This window comes from Condylostylus longicornis, unplaced genomic scaffold (genome assembly GCF_029603195.1).
Source record: "Condylostylus longicornis isolate FDR11 unplaced genomic scaffold, ASM2960319v2 ptg000091l, whole genome shotgun sequence".
Classification (NCBI taxonomy): domain Eukaryota; kingdom Metazoa; phylum Arthropoda; class Insecta; order Diptera; family Dolichopodidae; genus Condylostylus; species Condylostylus longicornis.
This window is the reverse complement of record NW_026578059.1, coordinates 1,766,592-1,787,875: the sequence shown is the minus strand read 5'-3', so window position 1 is coordinate 1,787,875 and position 21,284 is coordinate 1,766,592. Positions and strand designations below refer to the sequence as shown.

At 24.8% G+C, this 21,284-nt stretch overlaps 2 protein-coding genes across 6 annotated transcripts in view; one reads left to right on the top strand and one right to left on the bottom strand.

Moving 5' to 3' along the window:
- Positions 1-8,534: 8,534 nt before the first annotated feature.
- Positions 8,535-10,939, bottom strand: LOC129613740 (caspase-like). The gene is made up of 4 exons (XM_055527935.1): positions 10,712-10,939; positions 10,395-10,645; positions 9,175-9,483; positions 8,535-9,041 (listed from the first exon to the last, which is right to left on the bottom strand). The coding sequence occupies exons 1-4, from the start codon at positions 10,765-10,767 to the stop codon at positions 8,806-8,808; spliced, it is 852 nt and encodes a 283-aa protein (XP_055383910.1). The 5' UTR covers positions 10,768-10,939; the 3' UTR covers positions 8,535-8,805.
- A 1,448-nt stretch (positions 10,940-12,387) lies between these two features.
- LOC129613751 (E3 ubiquitin-protein ligase HUWE1) overlaps positions 12,388-21,284 on the top strand; it is a 30,910-nt gene continuing 22,013 nt past the window's right edge. For 4 of the 5 annotated variants that reach the window (XM_055527958.1, XM_055527959.1, XM_055527957.1 and 1 more), the window contains exons 1-4: positions 12,534-12,672; positions 18,156-19,101; positions 20,358-20,597; positions 20,687-21,195. In XM_055527958.1, coding sequence (XP_055383933.1) covers positions 18,448-19,101; positions 20,358-20,597; positions 20,687-21,195 — 1,403 coding nt within the window. In that variant the 5' untranslated portion in view covers positions 12,534-12,672; positions 18,156-18,447. Of the gene's footprint in view, positions 12,505-12,533; positions 12,673-18,155; positions 19,102-20,357; positions 20,598-20,686; positions 21,196-21,284 lie in introns of those variants that run through there. The other variant, XM_055527956.1, reaches the window with a different exon arrangement.

Genomic DNA, 21,284 nt, shown 5'->3' with positions numbered 1-21,284 from the left:
TGCACATATGCAATAATTTTTGTGAATTATAAACCATATTAATTTAATTAATATGCTTCATGTACACTTCACATGGATAATATATAAATATATATTTGATTATTTAACAAATATGCATTGTGGGAGACATATTATATCAATCAAATGCATTATATGGATCAGATGCACATTTTCTCATATTTAAATAAATGCAGAAAAAAAAAACAACTTAATACTTCGCAAAAAAAAATTTGCGCTATTTCTTTTTTCTTGTAGTGTAGCACTTATTGAAATGTTAAAACGAATGAACAGAGCCTGGAAGGTTTTTTTCAAAACGATTTTTTAACGTTCTTTAAAACAAAAGTTTAAGAATGTAAACACTAGTAAAGTATAAAATATAAAATTTTAACTTTTTTTAACTGAAAATGTGAAAAAAATTTGATCCTATGGGAGATTTATGATGTTGGAAAGGCCCCTCTATAGCTTCCATAAAAATTCGTTAGTCTGAACTGTCATTCTTTCTTCAAAAAAGAAGACGGAAATTTCATAACGACAAAACTACAAATTTAGTACAACGGAAAGAGGGACGAAACGTAGTATGTAAATTCAAGTAATGAAAAAAGAATACGACTCGCATGGACATATGGAATAATAGTTAGTAACAATACAAAAAAAAAAATTAAAAAAAAAAACACTGAAATATTCGCTGCATTAAAAATCGCGGGAAAAAAGAGAAAATATTCTCATCAAGCGATAATTTTCAGTATTTTTGCTCCATTATATTCTAAAAAAAAAACAATAATAATAAGAATAATAAATAACTGTAGTATATGGGCACATGAAGGCAAAACAATAACGATAAAAAAATGAACTTCTTTTTATTAGTCAGTATTTTCATTTTCTTATATTCAATAAAATATACCCATAGTAAAAAAAAACTGAACAAGACTGTTGCTATTTTTGTTATATTATCATTACTGCTCCTAATACCATTACTTCTATACCATTATACCAATACTATTACTACTATTACTACTACTATACTAGTGCTACTAGTACTACTACTATTACAACTACCAATACTATTAGTGATAATGCTATACATATATTATTTATCGTATAACAAAACTAATAGAAGTTAAGAAAAAGTAACTGTTACATTTATTAGAAAGAAGGTGATAGAAACAAAAAACATATGTAATAAAGTTTTAAATCTATTGATATTACAATAAATTTTCAATTATACGTTATACATTTATTTAGAAAAAATTTGGTACCTTTTAACAAACTGTAAGAAATTGATCAACCCTCAGATTATTTGCCACCACCCTGTATAACAAAATAAAAGAGGCAAAGATAAAATTAAAATACAGTATAAGTAGGTTTTTATAATATACCAGAATATAGAATGTAAATTATACTTCTTAAAATACAAAATAACCAAATTGATACATTTTTTTTTTAATTTACCCAACAAAATTTAATTTTCCATTAACAAGTTTCGCTTACAGCGGGATTAACGTAAAACTATATAATTACACAGTTTTTTAACTTTTAAGTTCTAATTTGCTCAATTTAAAATGTACAAGTCACAATGTTTGTTTGCTTGTATAAACTTATCATATCAATATTCAATAAACGTAAGAATGATCCTGATTTTGAAACTGCAGTATAATATGTACGGTATTAAGATAATTAAGGGTTATAGATGCCTAAAGAGTGCAGAAATTTATCTTAACTAGAAATTTATTTCAGTAGTATTTATTTTTTTAATTGTGCAAATGCAAAAAAGTAATGTCCGATTTCTTCTACCGCGGCATGACAGGTAAATTTTGAAATGAAAAAAAGCTGTTAAAATTATCCGTTATCTCTGGAAACTTTTTTTTTAATTTTTGATATCGTAAGTTGTATAGGAGTCTAAAATAATAGCAGCTTTTACATATTAAAAAATATTTTATTTTGTTTGAAGAACATTTTTTTCTACCTCCATCCCCTCTCTAAGTTATCAGCTTTGTAAAATATTGCCGAAAATTCAAATTTTGTAAAATATTGTCAAAAATGCAAGCACTTTCAAGTTTCTATAAATGCAGAACACTAACGATAAATTTATTTACCTTAACTCACGCAATTTGTCTTAATACTAAAATTCGATCATTACATTATAATCTTTCTCAAGTCTTTTTTTATTTCATTCCTAAATGTATGCAATATTTTGGTATATGAATGAAAGTACAATTAAAATAATGCAATGTAGGTTGTCTGTGTAACCTTAAATAATGTAAGATTGCTTTGTTACTTTACTAACCATTTATTAGGCTCAACTTCATCGTATTTCAAACTACGATATTAAACGATAGGTTTATTAGCACTTTTCCAAAAAATTTTTGAAAAAAAGTGCTTATTAGTTTCACTCTGTCCGTCCGTCCGTCCGTCCGTCCGTCCGTCCGTCCGTCCGTCCGTCTGTCCGTGTGTCTGTTTACAAAACTTCTACACCCTTGAAGATAGAAAGCTGAAATTTTGCACGTACATAGATTTTTACTAGAAACTTATTTTCGTAGAACAAAATTTTTATCTATCTCCCCCCCCTTTAGAAGTTATACCCCCCGAAACCCTAAAAATGCCATTCTTTAACTATTTAGTGCAATGAAACCATAAGGATTTTTCAAATTTTGCAAACGTAGAAAGGCAGTGGCTTGTTTCCCCTAGCGGGGTATACTAAAGGTTAACTTTAGAAAAACAAAATGGCCGCTCAAATTTACCGTTATCTAAAGTCCGTTTTTTCCAAATTTTTGATGTCGTTTATTTTCTAGACCCCAGCCTGTAGAAGCTTGAAATTTTATGCGCTTTTAGACATTAATAAATAGTTCATTTCGTTAGAAGAAAATTTTTTTCCATCTCCTTCCCCTCTCAAGTTATTACCTCTTGAAATTTGTAAAATTTGAATTTTTGATACCTTATATTTCCGAAACCACAAGCTTTTTCAAATTTCTATAAACACAAAAAGCTAACGGTAAATTCCATGACATTGAAAAATATAATTATTTTTCTTAACTCACATAATTAAACCTTAAAATCGAGCATTATGTTAACCCCTCTTTATAATAATTTTTGCTTTATTTCAAAGACTGCATGTATGTATCATCCTAAATATATGCAATCCTAGAAAGAGTTTTGTATATGAATGAAAATAATTTTTAGAATGTGTGATAGGTATACATAGACTGTATTTAAAAGCAGAATTTTCACTTGCTGAAGGGAAAAGTGCTACAATACAAACCATTGGTTTGACCCAACTTTATTTATTTTATAACCTATTTTTTATACGAAGAGATTTATTGAAAAACACAACTCTTAAATAAGGTTTTGTAAGTTAATTTTCAATAATATCAACTATTACTTGTCTTTAAAATCTACGAGTACTTGGCATGTTTATGTAAGAAAATTCATTATTTTTATTTTATGCTAGTAAGAAAAATTGGCAAATACACGTCTCACAAGTTTTGCCGCCTAAGGCATATAGAATTTGAAATGTTAAAATTTCAATTTTATAATTTTTGGTATAAATTTGAAGATAATTTAATAAGTTTTTTCTTTATTAAATTATCTTTAATTCATTTATCTATCTATAGTATTAAAATACTATTGAAGTGTATAACGTAATACAGTAATTGAATTCAAATATTGATAATTGAAATTATCATTGAATTTGTTAAGTCGGGGAAAAAGAGCTTTTTTTTTTTCTGAAATTCCAAATGATAACAAATTTAATAATAATAATTTTCGTGAATTCTATTATTGTATTTGTGTAAAATAATTAGATATAAAATATTTACAGTTTACATAATATAAGCGTATACATAGATATTATATGTATAAGGTTTAATTTATAAATTTAGTCAGAATTTATTAAATTGAAATTTTGATATAGATATGTAGGTACCATAGGAATAAAATGAAGCAACTTCAAAAATGTTACAGTAACACGGTATCAGCACACACAATTCAGCAATTACAACCTATAAGCTTAATACTGCGATACTGCAATTTTGAAATAAGGTTTAATATGATATAAAAGATAAATAATAACAGAATTAATATTTGTTGTTATTATTATTACTTATTTATACTATTTGTTATCGTAATAATAAAAATATATATATATATATATACATATACATATATATGTATTATACATGTATTATTATTTTTACTCTTTATGATTATTTTGATTGGATTGTTATTATTTATATTTTCACACAAAAATTTTCTTATTTCTGCGTTCATTTTAAAATTAAAAGTAAAATAAAAATAAGCAACAATTGGTAGAAACAGAAAATCGTTTGAATATACAAAAACATCTGTGCGAGTTCGAATATTTACAAGGTACATATATTTATAAATTGTATTTATACATATGTATAAATTACAAAATATATTTTATATTATTTATGTAATACAAATTTATTTGTATAAATCTAAAATATATACATACATATATTTAAACAATATTTAACAGGTATGTGTGGTTTAATCAATCAAAAACCATACGCTTATAATTCGATGCCGCATACTGTATGTAAAATGAATTAAAAAGGTTTAACATTACATAAACGATCATTCATTACTCACTTATCCAGCATTGTAATTTTGAATTGAAAACAAACTGACAATATGGAATTTCAGGAACATTTTAAGCTATATTTACATTAATAATTTATATAATAGTATATTGTGGTTTGTATAGCCTGGTTTGTACAATAATATTAAAATTTTATTACTGTATAAAATTAAGTTATATAACGTTATAAAGACCTTCATATCGTTTTCGTAAGCAACATACTTACATATAACTCTTTTTGTTAAATGCTGAAATAAATACTATAGAATTGTTTTTTGAATCCGTAAAATATTTTTTAATATTAATTTTGTACTAATAATTAAATCAATATTATTCAATTTTCTATATATGATATTCTAAACGTACATTGCATTATGTATATATGTATGTATGTAAATTATACACAGATTTACATTTAATTTAAAAATAAATTAATGTAAATAACTTCTTATTTAAATTTATATATGTATAAATTATACCTAAATATTTTTTTATCATAAAATTCTCAGTTATATCTTTACATACATATGTATGTTGTGATATGAATAAACATATATTATATTTCCATTCATACACACAAGCAAATTTAAACTTTACACCTGAAATCCAAAAAGATAAAAAAATATATATATGTATATATATATATATTAGTTAATGAATTTTTTTAAGTTTTCCTAAAAAATTGAATGTACTTCAGTTTCAAGCTCAAATATTATTCATTGAGTGAATTCATTTTGAAATCATTTCGTTTATCTATATACTTATGCATATACATACTGTAATATAATTATACTGTATGTAGGGTATAATAAAGTTTTTTTTATAAGAACTTATGGTATAATAATTTAAAATTTATCCAATGTATTTACAGGGTGATTCGGAAATTTATAAAGCAACAAAAAATGATATCATTATTACTAAATTTTGCTGGAATTATAAAATATTTGGCTCTCTATTTAAGAACTATATTACGTAAAACATGAATACTGTTTGGTGTTCCATTATTAAAAATTACATGCCGCATATACTATATGTAAAATGAATTAAGAAAACTTCATTTTTAAATTATGTTGAGGACATTGAAGAAAATTTATATAAAAAAAAAAAAAATTCGAAAACCAAAAAAAAATAACAAGCATAATACTTTCAATCATCCCCGAAATAATTTAAAAGAAGTGCTCTGCATAGCTGGCGTGTCCTTTGGATTTCATTTCCAATAAATCATATTCGGTGGAAGTTTTTTCATCTCTTTGGAAGGAAGCGTTTATAAGGCCAATTCATAAAAGGTAGTCTAGGGCTGAAGTAAAAATCTATAGGCCAATAGCTAAGTTGTCTGCCACGGATACTAATCTGGTAGAGGCAACTTCAATTTTTACTAATAACATGGAAGCTGGATATCAGACTGACGTTATTTATGTTGATTTCGGTAAGGCTTTCGATGTTCTTCCTCACGATGTAATTATTTTAAAGTTGGGATTGCTGGGTTTTCCTGGCAACTTTATAAATTGGATAAATGCATACTTAGTGGGGAGGTCTTACAAGGTAATTTTTTGTTCATCTGTCTCTTCTCCATTTGCGGCAACTCCGGGTGTGTCACAGGGAGCCATTTGAGGCCAATGTTATTCATTATTTCTATAAATGATATGGTTTCGAAGTTGGGTGACAGTGGGGTCCTTATTAATACTGATGATATGAAAATTTGTAGAAGGATTTCTTCATTAGCTTATTCCCAAGTACTTCAAAATGATTTAAATAACTTCTATTAATGTAACTTCAACAATCTAAAGTTGAACGTAAGCAAATGTGCTGTAATAAGTTACTCGCGCCAGAGGCGCTCTTTTATAACAAATTATTCTTTTAATGGTGATAGTCTGACAAGGGTTTTTACTATCACAGAGCTGGGAGTTTACTTCGACTCTAGATTGTCGTTTTTGGGCCATTATAATTACATTGTGGGCAAGGTAAGTTCTTCTTTAGGTTTCATTAAGCGACGGTTAAAGGAGTTTAATGACCCTTACACATTAAAATCTCCTGCCTTGTTCCCACATCTTGAATACGCATCGCAGGTTTAATTCACAGGAACAGAATTGAGGCTTTTCAAAAAAATATGGTGAAATTTACTTTGCGTGAGCTTTCCTAGGGAAATCCCATAATCTTGCCTTATTTTTATGAATGTAGATTAAAGCTCATCGATATGCCCACCTTGACTAAGAGAAGAGAAATCGCGGATGTTACATTTATTTTCCTCATTTTGAAATCGGAGCTCATATCGCTCGACATTCTGAGCAAAGCTGTTATTAATATTAATGTGAGATCTGATTCTTCGAATCTTTTTGTGGTACTCTTTCATAGGACTAATTATGGTATGCCCGTAAACAAAATGCTGCGTCTTGGGAATAAATATAAAGACAATTTAGATTTTGCAATAACGAAGGAGACTTTAAAAAAGCAAGACCTGAAAACTAGATTACGCTTTTTTTTTTATTTCTTATACATTTGACATATGTACCATAGATCTTTCATTTTATTTCTTTTTCTTTTTTATTACTATGACTAAATTTTAATTTGTTAGTAATAGATAATTGTTATTTTCAATTTTAGAACCAATTTCAAGCTTGGCATAAAAAAAAAAGAAAAGAATTAAAGTAGATAATAAGTATAAATGTGTATATTTGTATGTATATATGAGTATGTGTATAATTGTACTTGTATAAGTAGAATCAAACAATTTTATAATTTTTAATATATATAATTATAGATTTTATTGTAAATTTTCATTGTAAAAAAAAAAAAAATCTGATATGATCAGCACATAACCGACCGCAATGTGTATTGTCTAGTTAATTGAAAATGTTACAGAATATTATGAAAATGTCTGTAAGGGTAAAACTTTTGTTTCCGCATTTTTTCCCCAACTTTTGTTTTTCTGAAAATGGTAGAAAGTTCATACTTACAGAAAGATATTACTGGATTACATACATATATAATGTATTTTCGAAAAGGCAAGCATTCGAAAATTAGAAAAATTGCGATTATTCCAATTTTTACTTTTTTGGTTTCTAGAATAAAAACTCATGTAGTCTGCAGGTAACAAATAAAAAATTATAGGATGCAGATAACAATAAAAAATGAAATTAAATCTTTTCTTATCAAGGCAGACGCAAAAATTCGCAACTTCGAAATTACAATTACAGCACTTTATTAATATACTTACAATTATTTGATTACAACATATGCTGTTTTATATATTACCTATATTAATAATGTACTACTGCAATTTTGAAGTTACAGGGATTCTGATTTAAAGGATATCTCAGTTCAGCAAAGTTAACTATAAAGGCTAAACTGCAAATTTTTCAAATACCATGCGGTAGTTAAATGAAATGCGAAAATATTATTATACCCCTTAAAGTATTCATTATGAATCAACTATCCAGATTTAGAGGATGTAAGTAATTCACAGCACAAGCTAATAAAATTATTAAAGTATTAGATACTTCAAGTACATACTGCTTTAAGTATTACATACTTAAAGCAGTATGTACTTGAACTTTCAATAAAGAGTAAAAAATTAAATAGAAAAAGGACTATGTATTAATTTCTTACAAAGCCACACATTTAACTACATAAATGAAAATTAGTGTGCAATTCATTCAAACATGTTTCACGTTTTCAAAAATCACAATGAGTGAAATTCGTGACGTAACACTAACTAACTGGAATGATCCAACTGGGGCGGAGAATATTCAATAGTTTTCTATCTAACAAATCTGTTTCTCATAATTATTTTAATTATAATTTGAATTTTATTTCGGGAATCTGTTTTATTATTTCTTGGGGTTATTACTTCTTCCATTAGTTATGAAACTTAGTAATTAAATTGCTTCTATTTATTTGATTAATACACAAATTATATTTAAACTATTTGTTTTTATTTTATTCTTTATTTTTTTGTCAAATACAAATTTCAAAAATAAAAATTATAGTTGATAAAAAATTTAAAAAATATTAAATTATTTCAATATTATTGAAATATATAGATATATATATATATATATATGAATGTATACTAATACCATCAAAATAATACCTCAATATATTTCTTATGTATTCATCTAATGTAAAAATTTATTTAAAAAAAAGCATGCCTATTAACGGTTGTGCTTTAAAAATTTGTTTTATATAAAAATATTTAAGTATTTTTTTTATTATTTATCACCAAATCTTAAAATTCTAGTTAACATTGTAGTTATACATGGAATTTGCTTCTGTTGATGCATTGTTGGACAATCGGGTGTATTTGATTCAAAATCTAAAGCAACACGTTGACATACAAATGTTAATAAGGTTAAAATATCATATCTTTTTCCATGCAAATCTAATTCAGTGCATAAAGATTGCATAAACCATGAACCTTTTGTTGTATTACGCCAAGAATAATAGCCTAAAAAAGATTACAAAATAAGTACAATAATTAGAATATTTTCATATCTCAATACAGTAAACAGTAAATTTTAACAGTAATAATTATTATAAATTCATATAAACTATAAGAAAAGAAATACATATGCAGCTACCTGGAATTGTTGAATAAGCAATTAAAAAATCGGCATGTATTGGTATTTTATAACTCATAGTATCGGATATTTCCCCATCTGTTTCAGTCTTTGTTAATGTAATACCGGCATCTAATTGATCACCTTGGCAAGCTTGTATAAAAAACAATTTTGGTTTACCAGCTAATGTTGGACAGTTAACAGCTGTAAAATAATGCCAAATGGAATCTAATTTATATTGTACATCTCTCGCGTATATGTAACCAAATTCACCGTGTGATAAAATAGCAATTAATATACAATCATTATCTGTATGATCTTTTCTGGAAACTAAATTAAAATAAATTCTATTCAGTTAGAAATATATAGCTTCATATTTTACATATTTTAATCTGTACATATATAGAAATTATATTCAAGTGTAAATTTTAGTTGATTCGTTTCGTACACTAAAATTAAATTACACATTTATTTTTTATATATGTGGTGAAAAAACGTTTTCCAACAAATTATATATCAGACATCCAACATTAAGCATATTTAAACATAACATATGACATTAAGATCAAGCATTAAGCATATCGCCAACAGGCGCAAATAAAAACATCATTTAGTCGCAATTATGCAACTATCAGTTATCAAGCAACAGCGTCATCATTTACAGGAAAGGGAGGAAAAAAGGGGAATATGTAGGAAAAAAAGAGGGAAGAGCAAAAGGGCATATTTATATTTTTTTTTTCAATAAAAAGGAACACCAAATTCCCTTGAGATGATGGGATTTTTTTATTTGTCTAAGAGAATATTACTAGAATTTTTGATTCCTGAAACAATTATGACGAAGAAAACGTTTAGATCTAATAGTAAGTTATGTACATATGTGCTTATCGACATTCATGCATATAAGTATGTACTTACTATATATACTTGATACAAGAAGTTTTCATAGAACTTAATGCAAAAATAGCACAGCAACTACTCTTGTAAGAATTCATTTAAATTACCAAATCAATTTACAAATAATTATGAAAAAGGAATGTCATAAATTCGTCAACTCTGTTTAATAATTTAGATTTTCAAAATATTCTAATCTTATTTCTCAAGGAATTTTCTAAAACTTTTGCATAAATTTTTGAACTTCTTTTGATCGATTTTAATAAATTTAAAAATGAAAATGAGCACATACTACTAAATATTATATACTAAATCATGTAATATACTACATATTTTTAAGGCATATTTACTTTGTTCAATAATGTATTGAATTTCTTTTAATTTCTTATCTTTATACACATGCACTTCAAATGCTAATTGTTTTAGGGCACGAAATAGATTTTCACAATCGACATTTGTACCAGCCCGTGATTTCAATGATGGTATATCAAAATTTTCATGATTAAATATTATTGCTAAACCACGGTTATCATGTTTCATATTATATTCGGCAGCATATCGTTCTACAGGCATTTTAGCAATTCTCTCGTGTGTATCACCACTAAAAAAACAAAAATACTCGTAGAATATTTTGGAATAAATTTTTACAAAGTGTTCAAAAACTTACCGTCCCGTTCCGAAAGCATCAGCAGCATCTTTAGAATTAAATTCACTGTCATTCATGTTTTTTTATTTTTTTCTTAAATGATTTATCTTGTAAACAATATTTGAAAATTTGTTGTGAAATCAACGCTTTTAAAAATTGGTTTTTCCCTTTTTTTGTGGGAATCCTTTATGTGAATAAAGAAAATGTTTGATGAATATTTTCTATTATGATTTGTTTTTTTTTTCTTTTTTTTTCTTGTACAAAAGAAATAACTACTTTGAGGCCTAAAAACACACAAAACAAAGAAAAAAACTTAATTCAAACAATTACCTTATATAAATAATAGTATTTTCAAGAATAAGAAAAAGTTTACTTTTTAATTTTAGTAAAAATGTTATAAAATAGAAGAATTTTAAATGATTGCAATTTTCATAAAAAAAGAACAAATAATTTCCATCTCCAAAATGAAAAGATTTTGTCTAACGAATTACACTATCACAAGTTATATACCATTTTGTTTACTAAGGAAATTATGAAATGATTTTTGACATCTGACATTCAGAATATTTTTATTGGCTGACTTTGTACTAGTCCTTGCGTTCAATAAGTACTTTTAATCTGTTTTGATTGTATAGCAAATTTGTGTTTGATTTCTTTATTTTTAAATTGACAAGATTGTAGTTGATAATATCAAATAACTTTCATTTTTTATATTAAAAATTAATCATAATTAGTGATTTATATATATAAATACGTGTGTATTTAAACACATTCTTGAATTCTTTCAAAGCTTTATGTAATTGTTTCTGATTGCAACTTAATAATTTTAAATATAAATTTATTTTGAAATATTTGTTAAGTGACAAATGCTAATTAAAATTTTAAAAGGTAATTCAGGAATAAGTATATAAAAAACTGACTATATTTCATAATTTGAAAACGGACAGTTTGTAGGAACATTTTACTATATTAAAATATCAAAATATGATATGAATAGAGTAGAAAGTAAATGTTGAATAATATTTTATATTATAAAAAGGTTAATGTATTAAGATGTATAAAAAAAAGAAAGAATTATATTTGTACTTAAAACAACAAGTACATATAAAAAAATAACATTTCGAGAGGTAAATGTAAAATGATAATTGTATTTTAAATTAAAAGAAGCTGATTGCTGTGCAGACTATTGAATAAACTTCGAAACCAACTTATGCATTTATTATAAATTACAACGGCAGCCACTATTTTTTTTTTGTGCTAATATGTAATGTACTACATCATGTACATCTAAAGTATTTACCAATTTACCAATTGTGAGTCGAGTTTTGTCAAATTATTGTTTTATTTTTAATATTTAGACTGAAATTCTTATATGGTTAAATCTCTTCACATAACTATTTGTTACACATTAAGTAAAATAAAAAAGTTCGTTTTTTTAGTTCAACTACATTTGAACTACCAAGTTTTTGTAATTTGGCATAAAATTTTACCCAATGCAGCACAATTTGCTTGACCAAATACATTTCAACACTGTTCATATCACATTGAAATTTGAAAAAGGGAAAAATGGCGGAATATGTCAATTAGAATATGACATTTTGGTGGTTTTGTGTAACCTGTATGTATGTATGTATGTGCTGATGATTTTCAAAAGGAAATGTCAGCTTTTTTTCTCTTTCTTCGTTTGTTTTTGTTGTTTTTTATGCAGTTGTTATATTGCAGTGTCATTTTTAAAACAGTTTTGATAGTAAGGTTTTTTTTTGCGCTTTAGTGTTTTAACTGTGTTCAAAAATAAAAAAAAAAGTGAAAAGAAGGTAATCATTTTTTTTTTTCTTTTAATACCGAGTGGTTTTATTTTAATTGAAAAAATGTTTAAAAAAAAATGGCGTGTTAAATTATAAAAAATAAATTAATTTTAATAATTAAATCAAGTTTTATGAAAAAAAAAAATTATAAAACGGAGAAAAGAAAAATTCTAGATTGTAAGATTTTTCTTTTGCTGTTTTTTTTTTTTCTTTATTTTTTATGATGGTGTAAAAAAATTTTCAACAAATGAACTATACTTTAAGTTAAAGAAAAGGTTTTTTTTATTTTAAATTTTTTTGAATTTTTATTATCTTGACTCTTTTAAAATAAAATTTTTTAAATCATATGAAAACAAAAAATATAAAGTGTATTTTTTTTTTGTATAAATAATTTCATAAAAAGTTTACAAGTGAAGAGAAAAAAAAAAATAAGTAACAGCTTTTTTTTCTTTCAATCGATGTTATTTTTGTGTCCACCTAGCGGAACTTTTTTATTTTGTTTTTTTTTTTCATCTGGGATCAAAAAAAAAACCTTTTTTTTGTTCTTTTTGATTATTCACATTTTTTTCATTAAGTTTTTTTATTTATGCATTTTAAATGATTTCTGAAATTTGGTAAATAAATGGGATTAATATATACAAATATATAATATATCATGGTTGTTAAAATTATAATTGTGTTACAAAATGAATTTTCATCTTGAATGATCCAAAATGAATTTTATTTGTATAGTTACCTACCTACCTACATACTAAAGCCTAACACGTTTAATTACAAATGAAATGCAGAAATTTTATTGTGTTGTGTAAAAAATTCAAGGATCATCGAAAAGATTTCCTTAAAAACGATTCACCATTATTGATTACATACATACATACACATATGTACATATATATATATGTATATATTAAAAGTGTCAGAACTCTTTTAGATTTCAAAGAATATTATTGTAATATTAAAAATTAAAATTAAATCAAATAAGATAATAAAAAATTTATTGATTATTTTTTAGTTAACTGCAAGTTGAATTTCATGTGTTAAAAATTAAAATTACAAGACATTTATATGTACAAGATTTTAAGTAAATAAAAGTTTGTACCTACCTCCTATATACATACATTCATATTATGTATGTAAGCTATAATTTGCAATTGATTAAAATCATCGCCGTCACCATAAATTTTATTCATTATTTTAATTAGATAAGCACTAGAGGTGTTCCCCTAATACGTTTAATTCGCAAAAAAAAAAAAATATTTTACAACTATTTATAAAAATATTTAAATGAATAATTCTCAATCCAAAATAATTTTTATATATTTATATATACATATATAGAGAATATGTTATTTTTGATAATCTATTTAATTTATTAGGGGGGAAAAAACTAATAAATAAGGAGCAAAAAACATTTAAAATTTAATTTATAAAATTAAATTGAAAGTATTTTTATTTTATATAAAATACATAAATACCTACATATATGGTATTTGTAAATAAAATTATTTTGGTCTTGGCTTGGACTTAAGTTCGCAATAGTTAAATATCAAAATTGCGTTTTTGTTTACCTTACACAAACAAGCAAACATAGATTTATTCAAAATAATTTTCGCTTTTCTAATAATTGGTCAAATGCGTACATAATATATTGCATCCTTGATGACGTAATAAAATTTATTTTTCTGTAATTATCGCATCCATGTATTCTTGCAGGCATCAGTTTAATTGAGAAATAAAAATTTTGTTATTTTCAAATTAATATCAATTCCAAAATCTTAAATTCTATAATAAAAAACGCCAATACTCTTAAACTAATATACCATAATAACGGGTATTCAAAAGAATATGGAGTTGTGGCACGAATTTATTATATCAGTTTCCAAATTTTGAAAAAAGAAAAATTTCCTTTAATAGTTCAGAGTTACCTTCTCAACTATCAGTCAGATATCTATTTCCCCCATATTTTTTCCCCAACTCCAAGAAATTTCATGTGGAAAAATTTATAATCCCTAAAATTTATAAAGTAAATGCTTCTAATTAAAATTTTCTAATCAAATCTTTATTTATGTATACAATTTTATAATGTAGGTTGATAAATACAATATTTTAATAACATATGTATGTATGTGTATGGATATTCAACTCAAAATATCCTTTTTCGTTGGATCCTTATGTTGAAAGAATGTTTAACGAATTGTTTTCTACTAAATTGTCTAAGAATTTGCTCACAATAATTTTTTTGCGTATTAATTTTAAAATAAAGAAGGAATCGAAAAAAAAAATATTTTAGTTTTGATTGCCTTTTTAAACAATATTGTTATTATTACAAAACATTCTTAATTTTTTCAAATATTTAGAAGGCATATACAGGGTTTTTCGCATAAGCTGGCAAATAATTTCAGTGATGTTTCTGTGAAAAAATTGTATGAGGTGGGCAGATGTCCTCATTTTCGAGCTACTTCTCGACTAATTTTTCCCGAAGCTCTGCTTTCGAGAAAAATTAGCATTTTTTTAAACACATTTCACACGTTCTACTAGTAAAACTATAAGAGATAAAAGAAACTGTTATATGGGTTTTCAAGAATTTTCGAGTTATTATTTATTAAAAAAAAAAATGCTTTTATATGCTAGAAAACTAAGGAACAAATCAAATTGCTTGTAATATCGAAAATAAAGTATAATCAATTGCTTGTAAAACAAGCTCCCGATGGTTACTCTAAACATTTATAAACATATTTTTATATGTAGCAGAACTTTGGCACATTTTTTTTTTAATAGGCTGTAGCTCGAAAACGAGAACATCTGTACCCATAGAATTTTTTTGCTAGGATTGATCAAAGAATCATCCCTGAAATTATTTGCTACCTTATGCGAAATACCCTGTATAATAAAAAGAAATCAGCTGTTGATTTTGAGTTAAAAAAATGTTAAACAAGAAACATACATACAGACATAAATGTATACAGGAGAAATATAAAAGAAATAGTAATAATACAAGTTAAAAAGTAATACAATTGAAAATTTTTTAAATTATTTAAATAATAATTTATGAATTTCCTCTTGAAAAAATTTTGAATAATTTAATGGGTAGTATATTGTGTGTGAAAATGATTTCGTCAAAAAATTTATTTTATTTTACGCTGGCAACTTTACTGTGTGGGGAAAATATACAATACAGTTAACTTGATCGCTGTCAAATAAATAAATGAATAGACACATATGTATCTCCACTTCGTTAGATAAAGACAAATATATTTTTTTTTATTTTTATATTTCAGATTTTTTATTTTCCCTTTTTTCTTAATGTATCACGTTTAGGGTTACCATTATCCTAATTTTTCTATATATAATGTATTTAAAGTGATTTAAGGTTGCAGAAACTTTATTTTTATTTTGATAACTTAGGCCTTTTCCAAATATCTATTTCTAACTCAGTTCTTAAGTGAAGTTTGTTCATTTGTTAAGAACTGTCACAACTTCAAAAAAAAAAAATTCAAAACCTTTTGTCAGAGTTGCTTGAATATTCAGTGAATGAAAGAAATCTTTTTCAGAAATTTGTTCACAGTTTTTGTAATTTTTTGTTTTATGAATTCTTGAGCATACATTTAAGCTTTTTAAGAACTGCTTAAAAGTCTAAGTCGCTAGTTATGAATATGAAACTTTTTATTTGATTTAGCAGAAAAAAAAATATTGTTTCCAGATCACAACATTCTTCTGGAATCATTAAAATTTACGCTTTTTTAAGAGTAGTAAAAACTGAACAAAAAAGATGATAGTTGTTTTCAATCGTTTCAATCGTTTCAAGTAGGTATAATGTACAAAGACATTTCTCAAAAAAATATATAGATATATTTGAAGAGAAAATTTGTTTTTTTTTTTTTCTCTTCATGTGACAACCCTAATCATATTCGCAAATTTAACGTTAATCATCATAATCTTTCTAAATTCATACTAATTATCTGCTTTAGTGTTCTTTTTTTATTTTTAAGATTTTTCTATGTTCTGTTTAATGTTTTTTTTTAGTTCATTTGTAAGTATTTAAAAAAAAATGTGAAGATATTTCAATAAAAAATAAATTCAATTTCTATTTTTCAAAAATTGTTAAGTCGGCTGTGTAAAAAAGTAAAATTAAAAATTTTACATTCGTTTTCTACATTTAATAAATTTGTGAATTAAAAAAAAATGATTTATTTTGACATTTAAATTTGATTAGAAAAGAAAAAAGCAAAAAAAAAAATGGTCGATGAGTTTATTTTTTTTGTTCAAAATATATATTTTAATTCAACACACACAAAAATTGAACCTTAACTCAGCAACAATAGTCACCATCTTTGTTTTTTTTTTTTTTTTTTTTTTTTTTTTTCATTTTCTACCTTTTTCCTATTTCATATTTCATTAAATGTTTACACTTTATTGCAAATGTAGTGTAATTCACTACATTTTTTTTTATGTAAATTATTTCTTATTGAATTACATTTGAAGGCTTATTGTGAATTATTGTGATTTCATCAATTCTAATAAATAAAACAGATTAGTAAAATGCGTATAGCGAATTTCCACAAAGAAATCTTTGAAAATGTAATGTGACAAGTTAACAACATATTGACAAAAGAAATCTTCATTTCTTCATATTTTACTATTTATTTACATTTTAAATAGTAAATTAAATGGTCAATTCTAATGGTAACGTGGTTAAAATTTAAAATGGTGAATTTTCAGTTAACCCATTAGAATTCAACAAATGAAAATTTTTATATGCAAAAAAAAAAACCAGCTGTAATAATGTAAATGTTATGTTTTTATTTTATTTTTATTATATTGATAATATTCCCATTTATGTACATTCATAATTTCTAAATGCAAACGTAATCGCAAAGTTTGCACCAATAAATCATTTACAAGCAATACTTATAAAAAATAGTTCTGTTGTGTTGCTTTGCAAAAATATTGCATGGCTTACAATTTGCATTTTGAATCATAATTTTGAACTTTTGACTTGGACCTCAACAAATCACGTCTAAAAAAAGCTCAAATTTTAATTTTTTTTTTTTGGTTTGCAACTTGGGTCATATGACATTGCTAGTTTTATGTTTTTGCAAAATGGATATATGTTGTATGTGTTGTACTAAATGGGTTAAAGAATTTTTATTGTTCTTTTCTTCTTCTTGCCATTTATTCTTATCTTTTTTCTTACACGTAAAGTGTTGTGTACATATAAATATTATTCACTTTTTTTTTCTTCCGGCCTCTTTTTTTTTTTCTTTAGTAAAACAAAGTAAAGTTGCCGCATGTAAAAACGCTGCTTTTAACGCAAAAAGGGAAATTTTCATAAATGAAAGATGTGACAGAATATTTTGTGTTGTGATATTTTTTCGATTTCGATTACACCAGACCATCGATTTATTTTGTTCTTTTTTTTTTTCTTGTTTTTCTTTGTTATTTAGAGATTTATTTTATTTTTATTTTTCAAGATTTTGTGTTCAAAAAAATAAATAAATTAGGTTTGAGATTTTTTTTAAACTTGTTTTTTTTTATTTTTTTTCGTTTAGAAATTAAGTAACAAAATATTAAAAATATGATTGTCTCTAGATTAACGAAAAAAAAAAATTTATCTAGTGAAAAAAATAAAATTTACAGTTTCAATTTTTGTATATTTGTAGCAACGCTTGAAAATGTGAAATCCATTTAAATGAAAAAAAAGAAAAAGAAAAAAGTGAAAACCATTTAAAAAAAAACAATACAACAATAATAACTGATGAAAAAAAGGAAAACTGGCAAAAATAATTCAAAACTCTTATTAAAAATTAAGAAAAAAATCGGTTTATTTTTTATTATTATTATTGAGTAAAAGTGACTTTGAATTTTTTTTTTAATAAAAACATTATTTGTTTATTTTTTATATGAAATTTGTAAAATTAATATAAAAAATTGAAAAAATAAAAAAAAATAAAAATGAAAGTCGACACTAGTCGGCTAAAAAAGGGCACCTCAGAGGTGCCTATTGAGTGTCAACAATTAATTGATCGTTTATCAACATGTTCGCGTTCCGAATTAATAATTGAATTATCAAAAATTGATTCATGGACATTTGGTAAATGTGAATTATATCACTGGATAACAATATTGGATAAATTTGATCGTATATTAGAGGAGGCTGCTCAAACATGTCATAATAATAATATTGGTGGCTGTTGTACAACAACTAATAATAACAATAATAATTATAATACAAATAATAATAACGATAGTATTATTAATTTAACATCAACAACTACAGCAACAGGAGGAGCAGGTGGAGCAACAACAACATCAAGTTCATCAAATATGAATACTTCTATACCATCATCAACATCAACAACAACATTATCATCATCATCATCATCATCATTTTCATCATGTAACAGTAATAATAGTAATAATATAAATAATAATAGTAATAATGTAAATAATAATAATAATAATAATAATAATAATAATAATAATAATAATACTGTTAATGTTGGTGGTATTAATGGTAATAATTGCATTAACAGTAATGTTAATCAAAATAATAATAGTTGTGAAAATGAATGGAATTTAAAATGTGATACAAATTTTAGTCCTGAGGTAAGTTCTGCATAAAAAAATAATTCATAGAAATCAAAAAAAAAAAAGGTCATTCAACAAAAAATTTTACGTTCTTACAATAAAATTCTACTATTCTACAATTCAAAATGCATATCGAGTCGGAAAAAGGACTTTTTTGACACAGTAATTGCATTTATTTTAAGAATACATGCACACATATACAGAAATAGTCAAATTTACTTTCTTTTATTTATTGCTAGACTACCCATCGGGTTTAAACTGTGATTAAATTGAAAACAGCATTCATTACCAAATAAAAAAAAAACAGAAATGTTCACATATCGGAATAAATTTATGTTATGCGATAGGGTAATTTTCACTTACTCAAATAACAATTATTCACATGAAAGTATCGGGAAAAGGGTACCAATCTGGAAATAATTAATATATAAGGATTGTTAGCATATCTTGATTATATGATATACATATATGTATATATATTGTGCAATATTATATTGTTTTTCGGATTTTGTATATGTTCTTTCACTAAATACATATATGTATTTGTTATAATTTTGCATTACGTTTTCCTTGGTACCCAATACGCTTTCATATTTATACAAAAGTATGAATCTTGCTTTGATTCTATTTCGTGCTTACAATTGTAAATATTTACTCCTAAAAACAGCTTTAAGCGAGAAGTGAATGAACCTATATTAACTTTTAAATGATGCAAAATAATTGTTTCTTATATCCTTCCTTTATACTTATACTGTGTTAAAAATGAAGATTTAATTAAATGCGCTACAAGATAATGGTTACTTAATAAGTTAAATAAGGATTTGGATAACAAGACTTCTACTTTAATTTTTTTTTTTAAAACTGACCTTTATTTTTTAGATAATCAGCCCTATCATGAGATACACTCGTAGAATCCTACGAATTATGAACTTAACTGTGACGTAGAGATCACCAATTCCTTTTATAGAAATTATGAATCAGCAATGCTTTGTCATTTTTCGGAGATTCAAAATCGGTATTTTAATCCTCTTCTAATTGTTTGTTACGTTAATTAATTATTTGTTTCGTAGACTTTTGAGGGTTATTTATGCTACGAACGTTATTTTCAATTACTTCATTACGAATATTCGTAGTAGAATTTTAGTAATTCGTAATTAATAGTATGATATTCGTATTTTCAGAGCTACGAACGAAATTCATGATAGGACTGAAAAAGTTGTTTTTAAATTGTCTTACACATATTTTTTTTTTCGTTTTCTTTTTAATTGTTGAAGGATGTTAAACTACTTCTTTTGGTTTTGAATTTTACCACGCTACTGATTGAACATTCATTTTCAAGACATCTATATAATTCTATTGAGCATTTAACAAAATTATTTTGTTCTAGTAATATGAATATTGTCTTAGGTGTTCTGAATCTATTATATATGTTTTCAAAAAGAAGTAATTTTATAACACGTTTAACAAATAATAAAAAAAATTCACTACTGGCTAGATTGAATTTTTTTGCCGAGGTAAGTGGAATAAAAATTTTAAAATAAATTTTAATAGGTTAAAATTAATATATCAATTTATGTGTTTTCCATTTAATAAAAATTTACAGAGTTGGGGTGGTAAAGAATATGGTTTTTCGTTAGCAGCATGCTGTGAAAAATTAAAGTTACCAGATACAGCTTCAACATTATTTTATGAATTTTATTCGAATAGCGGTATATCAAAAACAATTGAATATGATGATATAACTGTTGATTTTGGTACTAATAAAAATGTAGATGAATTAGCAAAAAAAATATTTTTACATCATAAAAATGATTTAAAAAATTTAGATGAAGATCAAAGAATGCATATATTAATAAGAATAAGACGTGCTTGGGCTTTTAAAAAACATTCAGAACGTTTACATTTTGTACAAGCAAGATTACAAGCATTATCTGTTTTAATATATTCGAATTCGGTACAAGAAAATATCCATCAACTTTTATATCCTGGTTTCTTAGAGGAATTAGTTGAATTAATGGGATTAACAAATCCAAATTTGGTTGAAATAAAAGCAGCAGCGCTTAGAACTTTAACGTCAATTATACATTTAGATAGGAATCCTCATTTTCCAAAGTAAGTACATACATATTTTAATTATAATTTAATACTTTTCCATTGAAATATTTATTGAATTAATATTATATAATTCACATGATATATAT

What these genes read in the sequence shown, in the direction of transcription:
- LOC129613740 (XM_055527935.1), bottom strand. Translation starts at nt 10,767, where the DNA reads ATGAATGACAGTGAATTTAATTCTAAAGATGCTGCTGATGCTTTCGGA. An exon ending in GATGCTTTCGGAACGGGACG is followed by an intron (nt 10,646 to 10,711) that starts GTAAGTTTTTGA and finishes TTGTTTTTTTAG; the next exon opens with TGGTGATACACACGAGAGAA. An exon ending in TCAATACATTATTGAACAAA is followed by an intron (nt 9,484 to 10,394) that starts GTAAATATGCCT and finishes ATTTTAATTTAG; the next exon opens with TTTCCAGAAAAGATCATACA.